The sequence below is a fragment of the Natrix helvetica genome (genome assembly GCF_964273705.1).
Source record: "Natrix helvetica genome assembly, chromosome: 3".
Classification (NCBI taxonomy): domain Eukaryota; kingdom Metazoa; phylum Chordata; class Lepidosauria; order Squamata; family Natricidae; genus Natrix; species Natrix helvetica.
This window is the reverse complement of record NC_138549.1, coordinates 49,527,893-49,544,601: the sequence shown is the minus strand read 5'-3', so window position 1 is coordinate 49,544,601 and position 16,709 is coordinate 49,527,893. Positions and strand designations below refer to the sequence as shown.

General features: G+C 39.9%; 1 protein-coding gene across 10 annotated transcripts in view; it reads left to right on the top strand.

Moving 5' to 3' along the window:
• Nucleotides 1-15,677, top strand: part of MAP7D2 (MAP7 domain containing 2) — a 108,029-nt gene extending 92,352 nt beyond the window's left edge. For all 10 annotated transcript variants that reach the window (XM_081947965.1, XM_081947960.1, XM_081947957.1 and 7 more), the window contains 4 exons: nucleotides 1,459-1,537; nucleotides 5,431-5,602; nucleotides 11,137-11,412; nucleotides 13,968-15,677. In XM_081947965.1, coding sequence (XP_081804091.1) covers nucleotides 1,459-1,537; nucleotides 5,431-5,602; nucleotides 11,137-11,386 — 501 coding nt within the window. In that variant the 3' untranslated portion in view covers nucleotides 11,387-11,412; nucleotides 13,968-15,677. The remainder of the gene's footprint in view (nucleotides 1-1,458; nucleotides 1,538-5,430; nucleotides 5,603-11,136; nucleotides 11,413-13,967) is intronic.
• Nucleotides 15,678-16,709: the final 1,032 nt, after the last annotated feature.

The following is a 16,709-nucleotide window of genomic DNA, read 5'->3' as shown; positions in this document are numbered from 1 at the left end:
AGCTATAATGTTTAATATATGGAGTAACTTTCTTCCTTATAAGTGGGAAAACAAACTGTGAAGAATTGTTTTAAGATAACAGATGATAATGAGAGCAAAAGCAATATTCTTCCCTTGCTGTTTTTCCCTTCCAAATCAGTCAGATTGTGTATGGGGAAGAGTTGTGGCTAATTTTTATTTGTTCAAGGTGTGCTACTTTCCTTCAATACAACTGATTTAATTTGAAGATCTTTTCAGTGTTATGTAGAGTCAATGCATGATAGTAAAATTGAAAGCTATTGACTATGAAAACAGTATATATACACTTCTTTATTGATTTGTTACAATTTTTAAGAGAACTGATAGGTTGAGATACAGTGCTGGATTCTTTGGTCACATATGTAGTAAATGTACTGTATCTATATATAGATGCACAATGGACTTCTGAACTAAAAGACAAGAGCTGTGTTATTCCTACTCCTCATATACCTGTTATTAATCTTGCTTATATAATAGTGATAAAAAACGCCTTTAATTCCAGTCAACACAGTCAGCCTTTCTGTGAGGAATTATAATCCTAAAAAAATTAAGTTATCTCATTGAAGCAGAAATTTATCCAGCCTCTACCCCAGGTCTACCTTTCTCTCATGCCCCTAGTAGCTCGAAGGAAAAATGTAGGTTGATTAAAGAGTGTCCCTAATGCAACCCTATTTTGTGGACCACTTCAGGATTTATTTCTGCAAATCAATTGAAGACTTGGTAGCTTACTTTAGTTCCAGAATACAATCTGGCTGTTTTGGATTAAAATTAGCTCCCTCTCTAAACCTTGTGGTAATCAATAGCAGAATATACTACCCTGTCCAAAGTATATTTAAGTGAGCTAGGTGACTAATGAAAGATAATGTATTGGTATTGTTTGTTAAGATACAGTTAGTTCATCTTTTACTGCTATTATTATGGCTGTGTTTCCTTTAAAATCATATTATGATTCATCACATATTCAGCCAGATGTTTAGATTTGGCATTTTTAATCCATCTATCAAATCCTTCCCAACGATGTGAATAATAATAATAATAACTATTATTTTTAAATTTTATTACAACTGCTCGATTGCAATGGACTGTGGGCAGTATACAAAATTAAAAATTAAAAACAGATAAAACCTAAACCACAGTAGATTTAATAATCTAAATCTAATTTAAAATGGTTAAAAATGACACAAATAAAAAACAACAACACAGCATTCCTCACCACCAAAAATAATAGCAAAACATTAGCCTGGGATGACCAAACCATGTTTTAAGAGTTTTCTAGAAGCCTGAGACAGAGTGAGATACTTTTTTAAAAAAATATGCATTTATTACAATAACAGATAATATTTAAACTCTGGCACGTATTTAATTTGAAAATAACTTCTATCTAATGCATCTATGCATTGTATGTAATGTAATTGTATGTAATGTGTTTGATGACAACAGAAAGAAGACACAAAATCAGATGAGCCAAGAACCTTGAATGTGGATCAATATCCCAACCCACTTGCCCTTAGTCAAGCAGGTAAAATGTGTAATTTCAGTCACACCTGCATACTAATAATCACTCAAAATTCATATCTTCATGAAAGGTGTTGGCTGTTGTCCTTTCTGATTGTATATTCACAAAGCTGAATATTTTAGGATGTTATTCTAGGACCTTACTCTGTAGCTTTCCTATACATTTTTTGCTGTTTGTGTTATTTTTCACTGTTATGTCTACCCTTTATTTTTGAGTTTGTCTTATTGTTTGGCATTTGGTAGTGCATGATGTAATTTTATTAAGCAAATATTCAGCCTTATTATTTTTTCCTTTTTTGCAACACCAGGGAGAACTCTTACTCCTCTCATGTGGAAGAGTATGTGTATATGTAGATGTACAGTATATGTATGTATACACAGCCACACCCACATCCACACATACAAATGAAGACTGAAATTATTTAGGCAGTGGATGCTATAGTTGCAATATTTCCAACCTAAGCAAGAAACAGTATCCCAGTTGTAATATTGGTTAGTCCCTGAGACATTTGGGGATCTGGCACGCAAAGGAGTTATGCTTTGCAAAAATTTGGAACTCAAGAAACAGTGCTTACCTATACTAATCAATTGGTTGTTTTCTACCTGCTCTGGCTAATAATCATGTTTTCTAAAAGTTATACCCAGAGAGGAATACTCTTCCTGGTTTAGTTTGATTAAATCAGAAAGATATTCTAGATTAGCCCTGCTCCTCCTTATAGTGAGTCAGGGCTCTGTCTGCACATAGTTATTTAAGTAATATTAGTAGGCATGTATCTTATCTGGAATGATAACAACTCTCTGGATTTAATTAATTTGTTAATTGACTTTGAGTATAGCAGAATTTCCATTCCAAGCAGGTTCCTATCTACCTCAGGCAGGAATAAAAGATTATAGAAGCTGAGGCAGTGATGGCAATTATAGAGAAGCATTAGTTTTCTTTCTAGACATGCTAGGTTAGCAATAAGTACCAGGAGTAGTTGGCCTAGGGCTAAATCTTACACTCAAACGCACAGCTACACACATACAGAGTCAGAAAAAAGGCTTTTCTCTTTTTTGCAATGAGGAAAAAGGAAAAAACTCAAAATCAGGTCTAACATAAGACAATTTTTTTCTCATATTATCTGCAACCTCAGTTGTCATGCAGTATTATTACAAAAGCCAAGAGTAAGATTGGCACAATTTACACTGCTTGACCTGCTTGAAAGTTAACTTTTCTGCTCCTTCCTCAGGACTAGAACCGGGGGTGCTCTACAGTGAGGAATCCTAGTCTTTTTTTATTTTGCAGACACTATTAAGACTTACTGCCCGTGGCCCGAGTTCAGACTAGGTACGGCCGTACCAGTAGTGGCTGGGAGCAGCTGAAAGCGTACCAGTATGGTGGCTCATTTCACCCACCCACCCGCACTCTAAAGCTGTTTTTATGGCAAATGACAAGGTGCGCATGCGCGCACAGTGGGCGGTGCTTGCGTGAGCCCCAACAAGCAGCTGCTTGTTGCAGGGGCAGTGGATTGAACATGCGTTGCAGCGCACGTCAGGCACGTGTACAGCGCACATCTGGCGCGTGCACGAACAGACCGTGACCAGTGTACCTGTAGCAATGGTAGGAGCAACCCACCATTGCCCCAGTTGTCTGGCAGTTTTCTATTTTGTCCTAGCCAAGACTTCCCTTGCCTTCTTTCATGTAACACCATTAGAACAATTTATTCTATTCAGAGAGCTTCCTCTTTCTTCCAAACTGTAAGAGCCTAAAACAGATCTCAGAGGTCAGTAAGGGAAAATACTGTTAGCAGCAGTATTTATAAATACATCTTACATAATGAAGAGTTCAAGGACTTGCCTGTTAACTAGATAATTTTATAGCCTTTGTAGTTCTAAAGATATGGCTAAAACTCAACTCAGCTATTAAAACATAGTTTAAGACTGTGCAGTGCTTTGGATTTGAGGGGCAAAATATTATTTTCTCACAATTGAAAGAAACAGTGCCTTCTTCCAGAACTGTGTGACTGTTCTTTGCAACTGGATCTGATCCAAATAAAAGGTGTTTTTGGTTTAGGAATTGTCACACCCATGCACTCTCTAAAGAACCTTTTTTCTTTTGAATCCAAAATGTTGCATAGCCTAGTAAAGCAGTGTTTACTTTTTATTGGAGTTACAAACTTTATTTACTTAAGGAACCCCTGAAATGCCAGGAAGACCCAGCTCTCTATAATTTATAAATATTTATCTAACACTTCTGTGATGACAGATTTTTTCTTGTAGTAGTGGATATCAGATTAAATATTGAATTTGCCCTATAGGCATGTAGGATTCTACCTAGCTTCATAGTAATTCTAATGTAAGAGCAAACAGAACTAAAACACTTATTTTACTTAACTGATATTAGTATGCTTTTTTTTCCTTTGTCCTTTTTGTTTGTTCATTAGTTGCATTGATGTAATTTACCACAGCCCCTAAAAACTTCTCCAGTTTTGCAACAAAGTGCCTTTCCTGAGACAGCACTCTTTTATATCGCTTCCCCAAAGCTGAAGCAGCTACTTCATATATTTGCACTATATTTGCACTATGTCCAAGAGGAATTATTTATTTATTTATTCATTTATTTATTTTCACATTTTTAACTGCCCAGCTCCCTCAGAAATGTATGAAGTTGTAGAAAGGTCTCTCATTCTTGGCTGAGATCATGAGATACTACATTTTGCCTTGCTTTTATCAAAGCTGTATTTAGAATGAGTACCCATACAAGCAGTTTAGAAGTTAGGCATACTGCTTTCGAACATACTATTGGAGGATACTTCAACTCACTGTAGGAAAACAGGTGATTGTATTCTTCTACAGCAGGTGGCAGATATTTACCCTGGGCGGAGATGTTTGAATGCTATTAATGTAGCAATTCTTGCTACTTATAGTAATTTCTTATGGTAATTAAAAGCATTTCCTGCTTTTAATAAGTATACCCTGTGTTTTAGTAGAGACTTGAGAGTTCCTTTGGAACACGTTTTCTCAATCTGGTTGCTTTCAAGTCATGTAAACTCTGTCTTCCAAAATTGCCCAATCAATATTGTAATTGCTAACCCATGTAATTAATATGGATTTAAAGTCTACACCTCTCAAGAATTTCCAGATGGAGGAAGATTGACTTGGAAGAATTATTGCCTGTTTGATATAATGTTTATCTATATATTCGGTGGGGATTTCTCTTACGTAGGAAAGTGTATGTATTATTTGCATAAAGCCTACCAATTGAAATTAGTGAGAGGACCAAGTGACATTTTATCCATCTGAAAATTAAATCTTTTGCAATAAATTCAGTTTTTAAGAGAAATATTGAACACGTGCTGATGATATGGGGCTCCAGTAACTTAAAGTCTGTCCTTATGTATTAAATGTATTATATGAGCACATATTTTTATGTGAGAATACATTTTGAAAAATTGGAAGGCTTTTAATTCAGGAGAATACATACTTAAAGTTAATGGCTTGTCTTTACCCAGCAATTTCTTTTTTCCAATCCATCTACTCTTAGTGGCTAAATTTCTGCTATTAGATTCTCCTTTTGTAAAGGGGAAGACAGAGGAGGATTAACTGTAAAAAAGAGAAATAACATTCAAAACAGGAGCTGCTGCTTTAACTTTCAAATTTCACTGGGAATAATATCAGATGTCTAATGATAAATGTATCATCTATTCAGTTCTTCAATGGCATATATTTAATTTTTAGCCTTGCCTATTTTAGTTCCTTTTACATTTCTGCTTTGAATTTTGTCTAGCCAACTCAGGAATACTATATAATAAAGTATTCTATGGAATAATGTGAGTAAACCTGATGAATTTGTGAGAGTTGGAAACGTATTGCGTGAAGTTTTTCAAATCACATTTTCTAATGTGACTCTTTTTGCAGAAATTAATGGAGTCACAAATTGCAAAAATCCTAAAGGTGTTGAATCATTTCCTCGTGAAGTATTTTCTAATGGTCTTAAGCCACTTATGGGCCTTATTCAACTAGATGCAATGGTTGGAAAATCTCACAGCTTGGATGAGTCAACAGATGAAGTTCAGTCTATGGATGTGAGGTACATAATAAATTTTCAGAAATGGTATTAGTAATGTAAAGAAGATATCAATTCATTTTCTGTGCTAGTACTTGTCAGGTCCACATCCTGACCTGCCATTCTGTTGTGGGGGGGAGGCTGGCTGCTGGCATTTTTTGCATGTTTTTGCTGAAATTGCTTGGGAATTAGGGAGGGGGATTGTCTTCAGAGACAGAGCAGACTCCCTCCCAGCTAATTCCAGCCTGGACTCAAGGCTCTCATACCATAAGAGTTAACTGTTATCTGCCTAGCACCTCAGTGTTCTCAAAACAACCTTGCAGCATCACATTGACTGCTGGTAGATTGGTGAGGGGGATTGGGTTTGGGGAAACAGAAAAATTGCTTTGTATTTTACGTGGGATTTTTCATATTTCGCCTGACTTTGCTGCAAAAACATTCTCTCAGTAGAAGTTCTCTTTATTCAACTCAATGGAGTCAAAAATCTTGTTTTTGTGAGGGACCAGCTGGGGCAGGCCCTTACATTAGGCAAAATCTGCAAAGTTGGTAAACCCAGAAAGCCACACTGCCCTATCATGGGGCATGTCTGCCCAAGGCAGTGACCAGGAAGAAGCTGAATGCTGTGGAGAAGTATCATCTAGGCCTCACCTCGGGCTGGACATTTCTGAGTGGATGGAGGAGGTCAGGAGTCTGAGAGATTCATTGAGACACATGTAGTCCATTGGTGTTGGAAAGAAGGAAGACTGGGAAGGAAGAACCATAGGGGCAGTGGTGGGTTCCTGCTGGATCGCACCGGATCGCGCGCGCTCCCTTTCAGCGCTCCACCTGGCTCGCACGCTCCCTTTCAGCGCTCCGCTCCGCTGAGGAAACATCTCCGTTCCCAGCCGAGCTGGTGGAGCGCAGGCAGGCGTCGTTGCTTCGCCAGGGGCGGGGCAAGACTGTACTTCCGGTTTTAGCGCCGGAAGGGAGCGCGCGAGCCAGGTGGAGCGCTGAAAGGGAGCGCGCGAGCCAGGTGGAGCGCTGAAAGGGAGCGCGCGCGATCCGGTGCGATCTGGCAGGAACCCACCACTGCATAGGGGTGACCATCACCCGAGGTGATTGATGGCAGGAAGGGCAACCAGACCTGGAAGAGCTTAAGGGTGAGGAGGAAAAAGGTGAATAAGGGGCGTGCATAAGCACACCAGCTGTTCTGACCTATGCTTCCTGATACAGTCAAATGCACACAAGTCCAAAACCCCTCTTTTTATTTCAAATTATATTCATTCACAGCCTGTAATGAGTTCCAAATAGTAATAAAGAGTTCTACAGCAGGCTGCCAAAGTACTTCGGAATAAGGCTGATAAGCACCCACCTTTATCTTCTTTGAAAATTCTGCCAAAGACTTAATTGACAATTAGCTTGGCAAGACCACACGGAGCAAAGAGTCCAAATGTATTTTCAGAAGGTAAACTGAAACCAAGTTGCTTCCTGCAAAGGCTCATGTGCCTTTGGTCCTCCTTTATGTCCTATGGGAGGGGCCTATCACCTCCAAACCTTATTCCCAAGTTGTCCCTTCTGTTTTAACTGTTCTTGCCTTCTGTGCATGCGCGCAGATGTCCGACTCTGGAGCCTCCAGAGGCAGCACATAATTCTCAGATGGCCCTGGCGCCCTCTCTTGCCTCCGATGCAGAGCCCTCACCCGAGCCTTCCCCAGACTCCAGGACTGGCCCATGTTTCTCCCCAATCTCCTTGTTGTTTGACTCTGCTGCGAGTTCCACAGGTCACTGGCAGATCACAACACCAGTGTGCCTACCATCCCTGTCCTACTGTCCCCATTGATATGTACTCATGTTATGTGTTCATGGCCATATTATATTTATTTATTTATATCTATCTATTTGTAACAATCTCATGCAAAAATGTTCATGTTTATAATAATATCTGTTACCTTGTACATGTTGACAAATAAATAAATAAAAATAAATAAATAAAATAGAATCTGGTCATGCCTACATCCCGATGAAGCTAGCCATATGGTTCATGATGCATGCCTTCCAAGCCCTGAAGGCACACAAGCCACATGCCACAGCTGCCACCAGTGAGGCCCAGCAGACCCAAGAGAAGGAAGATGGGGATAAGTGTCAGCGCTAGACACCATGGTAGGAGTTTCAGCGACCACAGCTGCCATAATTGCAGTGCCGAGGAGGGCTGCCAGGACTACTGCCCACCAGGAGCTGGCCAAGTGATAGCAAAGAGCTGGAACACTTCACCCATTGATGTGAAATTGGATGGGAACTTTCAACAACTGGGGTTCTTCCTGGCCCATTTTCTGATGTACATGCAAGAGTATGGGCAAGAGATACCTACTGAGGGCGCCAAGATGAGAAGTTAACCCTGGCACTAGAGGGGGTTGTAGCCCACAGAATAGTGACACTTCACAATGCGAATGCACTGGACTGAAAAACTTTGATTGCTTCATGATGGCCCTTCATTGGCATTTCAAATACCCCCCAGCTGACTGCAAAGTGAGAGGGACCATATCAAAACTGCATCAAGGCTGCAGGGTGGAGGCAGAGTATACTGAGGAATTCCATGACCTGGCATGCCAATTCAGTGACTGTCTGGAGGACTTCCTCATCATCTGTTTCAAAGATGGGCTGAATGACAACCTGTACAGGGGTGTTTAGCAAAAAAGTGTTTGGATGAACAACCATCTCACCCATTGACTAAACAACTCTTCCATAGAGATCCTATCAGGGGCTAAATTGCCTAAGTTGAAGCTATATTCAATTATCCCAAGAGAGTTAGATGAACTGTGGGTGTTCATTGACAAAAATCTGGCTGCAGGTTCATTCAACTGGCCTGAGGAATGGTAGCAGTCCCTGTCCTCTTTTGTGAAAAGGATGGGATGCTGCTTCTATGGGTGGATTATAGAGGGTTAAATGCTGTTTCTGTGGAGAACATCTACCCCCCTGGCCCTGATGAAGGACATGATAGCCCATTTGGCCAAAGGCAAAATATTCACTAAGCTGGACCTGTGAGCAGCCTACTGTTGTGTGAGAATCAGGGAGGGAGATGAGTGAAAAACTGCATTCAACTGCCCTTTCGGATACTTCCAGTTTAGAGTCCTCTTTTTTGGCTTCCAGGGCACCCTGGCAGTGTTTATGCAGTTGATATATGAGGTTCTACAGGAGCACCTGTATAAAGGGGTACTGGTATTCAGGAAATACAGTTATATTGATGGTAACTGATTTATTTTCTAAGTAGGTGTATTTTGTCTCATGTCAGAAGATTCCCTTAGCAGAGGATTTGGTCAAACTATTTTGCATCATGTCTACAGGCTACATGGAGCACCTGTCAAGTCATTTCAAATAGAGGGGTGTAATTCACCTCTAAGTTTTGGAGAGCTTTCCTTTACCTGCTTGGTACTGACCAAGGACTTAGCTCAATTCACCACCCCCAAACTAATGGGGTGTGTGAACTCAATATTGAAACAGTATCTTAGGTGTTATATCAGTTATCAGCAAGATAACTGGACTGATCTGTTGCCTTTTGCTGAAGTAGTGTATAATCTGTGCACAGAATTCACTACACTTAGTTGCTTCAGGAGAAAACTTTAACACAATGCGTCAATGATTCCAATATTGTCACTAACAGAGTAGGTTACCTGTTGTGACCCAGCAGGAGCCGTTGGAGCTGCAACCAGACTCCGACAGTGAGGGGTCTTATGACTCGGCTCTGGAAGATGTGGAGGACCCTGGACAGGGTTCCGACTCCGAGCAGGGATCAGAGAGGCTGGTTGGCCACCAGGAGGCGCCTGAGGCATGGAGCAGTGGTGAAAGCCAAAGGGAGTGTGCTCCTGACATCATGCATTGGAGCAGTGGGGAGGAGACAAGGGAGGTGGTTCTGGATGCCCGGCAACGGAGAGCTAATAGACGTAAAGAACAGCTACGCAGTTACAGGAGATAATTGATAACTGATGATTAAAGGAAAGCAGCATTTTGAAATTCAAGAAACCCTAGATTCCCATAAGCATAGGGAACTTCAGTACTTAATGGCATGGAAAGATTTCCCATCAGCTCAGAATGAGTGGATTGACCATTGTCATGCTAAAGCCCCTAAACTTTTAAAACACTTCCATAATGTGCATCCTGACAAACCTAAATGACATTTTTCCTGTTTTATGTTTCATCTCTCCCTGTTTGGTTTTTTCTCCTCCATGACTAATGTCGCTGCTCAGGGGCAGCATGTCAGGTCCATATCGTATCCTGCCATTCTGTTGGAAGGAGTGATTGAGAAGGCTGACTGGCTACTGGCATTTTTCACATGCTTTTGCTGTACTGTATTTTTTGGAGTATAAGACACACATTTTTCCTCAAAAGAGGCTGAAAATCTGGGTGAGTCTTATACAGTGAATACAGCATTTTTTGCCTCCCAAAACCCCACCCCCTTCACCAAAATGGCCGTGAATAGCTTGTAAGAGGCTTTCAGAGAGCTCCTTGGGGCTGGGGAGGGCAGAAATGAGCAAAAAACGGCCTGGTTTTTTGCTCAGTTTTGCCCCCCCCCCAACCACCAGCAGCACTCTATAAGCTTCCTAAAGGCTATCCATGCCCCCTTTTTGACAAAAATGGGGCTGTTTTTGTGAAAAAACTGTTTTTTGCCCCTCCCCCCGGAGCACTCTATAAGCCACGTAAGGGGTATTCATGCCTTTTTGAAAAAAAGGAAACGTTTTCGCAAAAAACGGGCCGTTTTGGGGAGTGCAAACTTTTTTTTAAATTTGCCACTTCAAAACCTTGGTGCGTCTTATACTCTGGTGTGTCTTATACTCCAAAAAATATGGTTAATTGCCTGGGAATTAGGGAAGGAGGATTGTCTTCAGAGACAAAGTAGACTACCTCCCAGACATTCCAGCCTGGATTCAAGGCTGTCATGCCCTGAGAGTTAAATTATCTGCCTAGCACCTCAGTGTTCTCAAAACACCCTTGCCCCATCACATTGGCTGCCGGTGAACTGGTCAGAGGGTTGGGGTTGGGGAAATGGAATAATTGCTTTGTATTTTGCACAGGTTTTTTCAGATTTCACCTGACTTTACTGCAACCACATTCTTTCAGTAAAAGTTATTTGATTCAACTCAATGGAGTCAAGAGTCTTAGTTTCCTGAGGGACTAACTGGGGCAGGTCCTTAAAAGATTATGCTATGTCAGAGGGTTAGTCACTGCAACCTGGCACTGATTTTTTTAAGCATTCTTGTTTCAGTGAAAAAGTTTTGGTTAATAAATCCCTTCCTTGTCTTTTGTTCTTTTATTTCCACCATCACCTGAAAATGTTTGATATTCAAAGTATCAAATGTATTTAATGTCAATAAATATAATATATAAATACTATGCATCAGAAGAAAATTCCAATGTGTCATAATGCTTAAGAATTTAGGATAGCTTCTTCAAGGCTTAATATATACCTAATACATATTCTCTTATCCTATTATTCTTCCATTTTAAAATAAGTGAGATGAAATAACACATGACAGTTTTATTATCATACTTATATATGTTAATTCTTTCCTTTCTTTGTTTCTACAGTCCTCCTTCAAAAGAAGAACTTATATCTGTCCCTGAATTTTCACCATTGAATGAAATGTTGCCAGAAATTACTTTGGACCAAAATGGACCAAATAATAGGAAGGCTCTTGAAGAACTACTAGATTTTACTGGCCAGGCCACTTACACAAAATTAACAAGTGAAAATATTAGCATAGATGATTGTAATAAAAATTTGATTGATGGATTTAATAGCCCAGGCCAAGAGACAACATTAAGTACCTTGTGTTGACAAATACATCGCTACATAGCAATAAGGTATGGTCCTTTCTTAGAATACAACTATTCAGCTTTCTTTTCCAGTCAAAAATTGTTTGATATAAATCATTTTTTAAAATGTTACATAAGTGACTGTTGTCTTTTGTCTTGCCTATATTTCCCCTAGTTATGTTAACCAGCCGCATTGGGGGTGTGTGTGAAAAAGAAACATTATAAAGGGTTTGGTGGTGGCAGAAAAGCAAATAAATTCCATCAACTCTGTAGAGATTCTCATCCAGGTCATGGTTGCGCCAAAGTTGCTTTTTCAGGAGCCAACTAGACTTTCTTGTTTTTTCTTTGAAATCAGTGGTGGGATTTTAAAAATGTTACCACCAGTTCTGTGGGCATGGATTGGTGGTCATGTGATTGGGTGGGCGTGATTGGCTGGTCATGTGACTGGGTGGGCATGGCCAACATGACATCACTCATGTCAAGGGGCGCCTTGCCTGGCCTCTCCTTCCCTCAAAGGTCTCAACGAGATACAATTTCCCTGTTTGTTTATTTACTACTACTGAACATCCAAAATATACTACTTAATCCTATGTATATATGCCACATGTATACATACATATTACATAGTATAGTTGTGCATAGGCACACAAAAATATACATTATCTACTATATATATTGTATGTGTATGTACACACACACAGAGAGAACTCTTCTAAAACCATATACATTCAACCTCACTTACTGCATTTGGAAAAACACACCCAGAGTCCACTTTCTGCCACACATTTAACTATAACTTCTGTACATTAGAACATTACACATACCTTCAGATTTTCTTCCCTAGCCTACACATGACTGTTAGAGCCAGAAGATGTCATGGATTAAAATGTGGTGAAACTCACGTAACAACACTCTTGCTTAGCAATCAAAATTTTGGGCTCAATTGTGGTCATAAGTCAAGGACTATCGCTGCCTTCCTCTGTATGGCAGCCTTGTCCTAGTAAACTCCTTCTCTTTTCTGGCAATTTTTCTCTCTGTTAGAAGCACCAAAATAATCCAGACAATATAATGCTTCCTGCTGGAGCAGGGGTTGGACTAGATCACCTCTGAGATCCCTTCCAGCTCTAGATTCCTGTGCTGTTTCAAAGCATCTTCTGAAGCCACATCTAGTGCCAGGGTTTGTGGTCCTTCCTTCCTCTCCTTTTTTTCTCTCTCTCCCTCCCTCCCTCCATGTATCTATCTGTCCATCCATCTATCCATGCAACTATGTCATTCACTTTCCCCTCCCTCCCTCTCTCTCTCTCTCTCTCTCTCTCTCTCTCTCTCTCTTTATTTATTTATTTTTTCTCTGTCTCTCCCTTTCCTCCTTCCCTCTCTCCTTCTAAAGTTAAGAGAGTGAGACCCACCTGAAACAAAAACTGCTTTGGATGAAACCAACCATTGCCATCTGGTTTATTCAACCTAAGACACACACACACACACACACACACACACACACACCTGTGATGGTAAGCTGCAAAGTGCAAACTAACAAAACTTTTTTTTTGCGATGCTTGTTTTTCTCAGCCCCAAGCCTGTCCCAATGTTTTTGTCTCCTTCGTCACAGCGAGGGGCTGCAAAGGAGGAAACTTTTGGTGCGTGCTCTATCAAAGAAGATGCTGGGTGCTGTGCTCAACAGGGAAATAAGAAAGGGAGCTGCCGGCATGGGACAGAGAACGGCAGTCAAAAAAAAGAGCAGTTTCCTTCCTTCACACTGGCTGCTCCCTTTCCCCTCTCCTTTGAAGAGGATCCTCGGCTCAATAGGAAAATGAGAAAGGGAGCTGCTGGCATGAGGAAAAGGCAAATGGCAGGCAAGCAGGGCTGACCCAGGGGGAAGGTAGCTGAGGGGAAGCGAAGGAAGATTCACCAGGCAGAGATCAGCTGGGTTGCATGGTCAAGGCAAGAGAGCACGAAAAGGAGTAAGTGGGAGGGGAGGAGCCAGTCAATGATGGCATTTGCCCGCTCACCAAATTTCACATAAAAGTTACTACTGGTTAGGGAGAACCAGTCAAAACCGGCTGAATACCACCTCTCCTTCTCATCCAAGAAGCTATCAGAAGCGAAATGTCTTCAAAGAAAAACCAGAAAGTCCAGTTGCCTCTTGAAAAAGCAATTTTGGGACACTTTTAAAGAGAATTTATGCAGTTGTTATATATAAATTCCATATAATTTTATATATAAATTATCTAGGGATATCTGTCTATATCCTTGCATCAATTTACTTAATCTAAAAAAAAATGATGTACTATAAAATCCAAAAAATGAGTCCGAAAATGTCTGACAAAGAATCTTTTGCCCTTTATACTACTGTATAAAGGTTAACAAACTTAATTTAGCAAAAGCATTTATGGATTGCCAAATTAGTTACATAGAATATTACCTGCCATCACAATGGATGGTAGAGATTGGAGTAAGATATATGATAAGACCTGTTATGCTACTGGAAGTTCAGATGCATGAATTATGGCTCAACTATTCAAGGATAACATCTGTACTTGTGATTTCTTTGCTTAAGGTTCAGTACTTTTGAGTATACTCACTGTATTTCTCTTTCTAATTGGCAGAGGAAATTGAGAATATAGAACACTCTCAATGCTGCTACTCTCAGTGAAATAAGAGCCTGTCCTTTTAACAAGCTGCTGCAGTCTGCAACACTGGATACCACCAATTCTGCACTGAATTTACAATCTTCCCAAATGCATTGCTGAGTAGTCACTTGATAAAAAGTGGGATTTTTTTAATGGTTAATGGGAATTTCTAAAAAAAATTTGAGGAACTTTTGTGGGAGTTTTGTTTAGAATATGGTCTAGTGAAAATGTGGGTCCTAAACATCTCTCTCAATGGAATCCATTTATTTTAAAAGAAAAATTGCCAATATGCTTGTTTTTACTTAATATCATAAAATGATATTTATAAAATACTTCACTGAAGATATATAATTGAAAAGGTTTGAAAAATAATATGCAACTGTTGGAATCCAAATGTCTTGAAGACTGTAGAATTAGAATTATCCATCAACATGTGGGCACATAACAAATTTTATGTTGTTTTAATCAATAATTTAAATTTACGCTGTGATGACAATATATGCTAAAATTAGAAGGTCTTTATTACATGGATCTAAAACATATTTAAGTTTGTTCCTTTGGAATAAAATATAGCTACATACTGCTTCATAAGCCTGTATCAATGGATCAAGACTGAAATGATTATATTGAAAATGTATCAATACTCAATAAGACTTCATAAATCATTGGAATTATGAAACAGCATTATAATAACAATAAACCACATATACACATGGCAACATACTAAGATGTAATTATGAATACAGAAAATTATACTTATTCAACATGATAAACTGTTAGCATCTTTCACTTGACAAATGTGACAAGGTTTTTGAGATAATTGGTATTTTAAAATGTATGAAGAGCATGACATAGCTCAGACAAGCATTTTAAGTACCGTTGCTTTTAATAAGATAATTAAGTTCTTCTCTAGGTTTTTCTTGTTAAAAATCAATGGAACTTGTAATGGTTTAATTTATCTTGGAATTCGGCATAAGGGATTTCAAATTTCATTGACTTCTTTAATGCTATTATCCAGTGATGGTGAACCTATAGCATGCGTACCAGAGGTGGCACGCAAAGCCCTCTCTGTGAGCATGTGTGCTATTGCCAGCTGCTCTTCTGGTTTCCGGTGCACCAACTGATCTTTGTGTGTGCCGGAGCCTCAGAAACCCGAAAACAAGCTGGTTGGTGCACATGTACTTGCCGGCCACCTGGTCTTTGGGTTTCAAGTGCTCCAGCATGTGCAAACACCAGCTGGCTGGCACGCATGTGTGTGCCAGAAACCAGGAGACCAGGTGGCTGGTATGTGCAGGCTCTGGGGCTCCAGCATGCGCACGCATGTGTGCACACATGTTCCATTTTGGGCACTCTGTACCAAAAAGGTTCACTGTCACTGCTGTCGTCTATGCTGCCTAGAGAGGTCAAATTTTGTCCTATTCTATACAATAAAAATGTCTAAAAGCTAATGAATTTTTTAATGTTGATGTGTGTTAAACTATAACTCTGTTCTTGTGTCTTTAAAAAAAGGACCCAGTTAATAATTAAACCAGCTACAAAAATATGTGACAATATACATTATTGCTTACAATACTTATATTAATGTATTTCAACAAAAGTAACTCCTTCATGTTGTAATATGGTATAGTATCTTTCAAATTAATCCTGCAATTTCCATCTTACACAATAAAATATATCAAGCTATCATATATGACAATATTTTTGTTCTTGTTTTGTTCGAGAAATCAATTTATGCCAATGGAATATGTTCCATCAACATATAGAAACCCTTATTTGAAACATGTAGTTTTGCTTGTGTGTGTTTGTTTCTAAAATACTATAAGGTTTCCCAAATAACAATCTTCTATTCATTTAATATTCTTTTCTCAGCAGTATTGGAATGCAGATTCAAAAAGATATCCTTCAGTTGTAGAACGTGCTTTATTATCTCTTTCAGACAAATATAACTAGCAAACTAATTAGGAGCACTCCTGGTTAGCCTAACTATATGTTACTGTACATATTCTCTGGACTAAGACCACCCAAGTTGCTGGGTTTGGTATTATTATCTCTGTAGGTCTAAGTAACTGCATATGAATGGAACACTACTTATATGTCAGCTGCCACCTCACTCTCACTTGTGTTTCAATACAATGCAGTGACAGTCTGCCATGAACCATGGGGAGGGTGGATGGGAGGGGAGTTGCTTGGGGGAAAGTGAAAGCACCGCTTGGGGAAAGTGAGAGTGATTGCTATATCTGCCTGCCCCAGATGCTGCTTGCGCGATCTCCCTGAAAGTTGTTTCAAGGTCACCCAGCTGGGAGAAAAATACAGCTATATACCAACCTGTTGTGGCCCAGCAGGATCCATTGGAGCTGCTGAGGGACTCAGACCTATGAGTCAGCTATGGAAGAGATGGAGGACCCTGGGCAGGGTTCAGACCCAGAGCAGGGACCAGAGATGCTGGTTGGCCACCACAAGGCACCTGAGGCATGGAGCAGTGGGGAAGATCAAAGGGAGTTTGTCCCTGACGAAAGATTAAGAAGGGTGGAGAAACGAAGGCAACAGCTGCTCCGGAGACAAGCTCCTAAGAGATAATCAAGCCCAGGTGGTTGTGGCTTGGCCCCTCCCAAGACTGCATATAAGAAGGGACTTTGGGAGGAGGCTTTTTGCAGGACACAACCGTTCATAGTAATCTGGAGAACTCCTTGTCTGATCTGCCTTGTGTTTCCGTTTGTA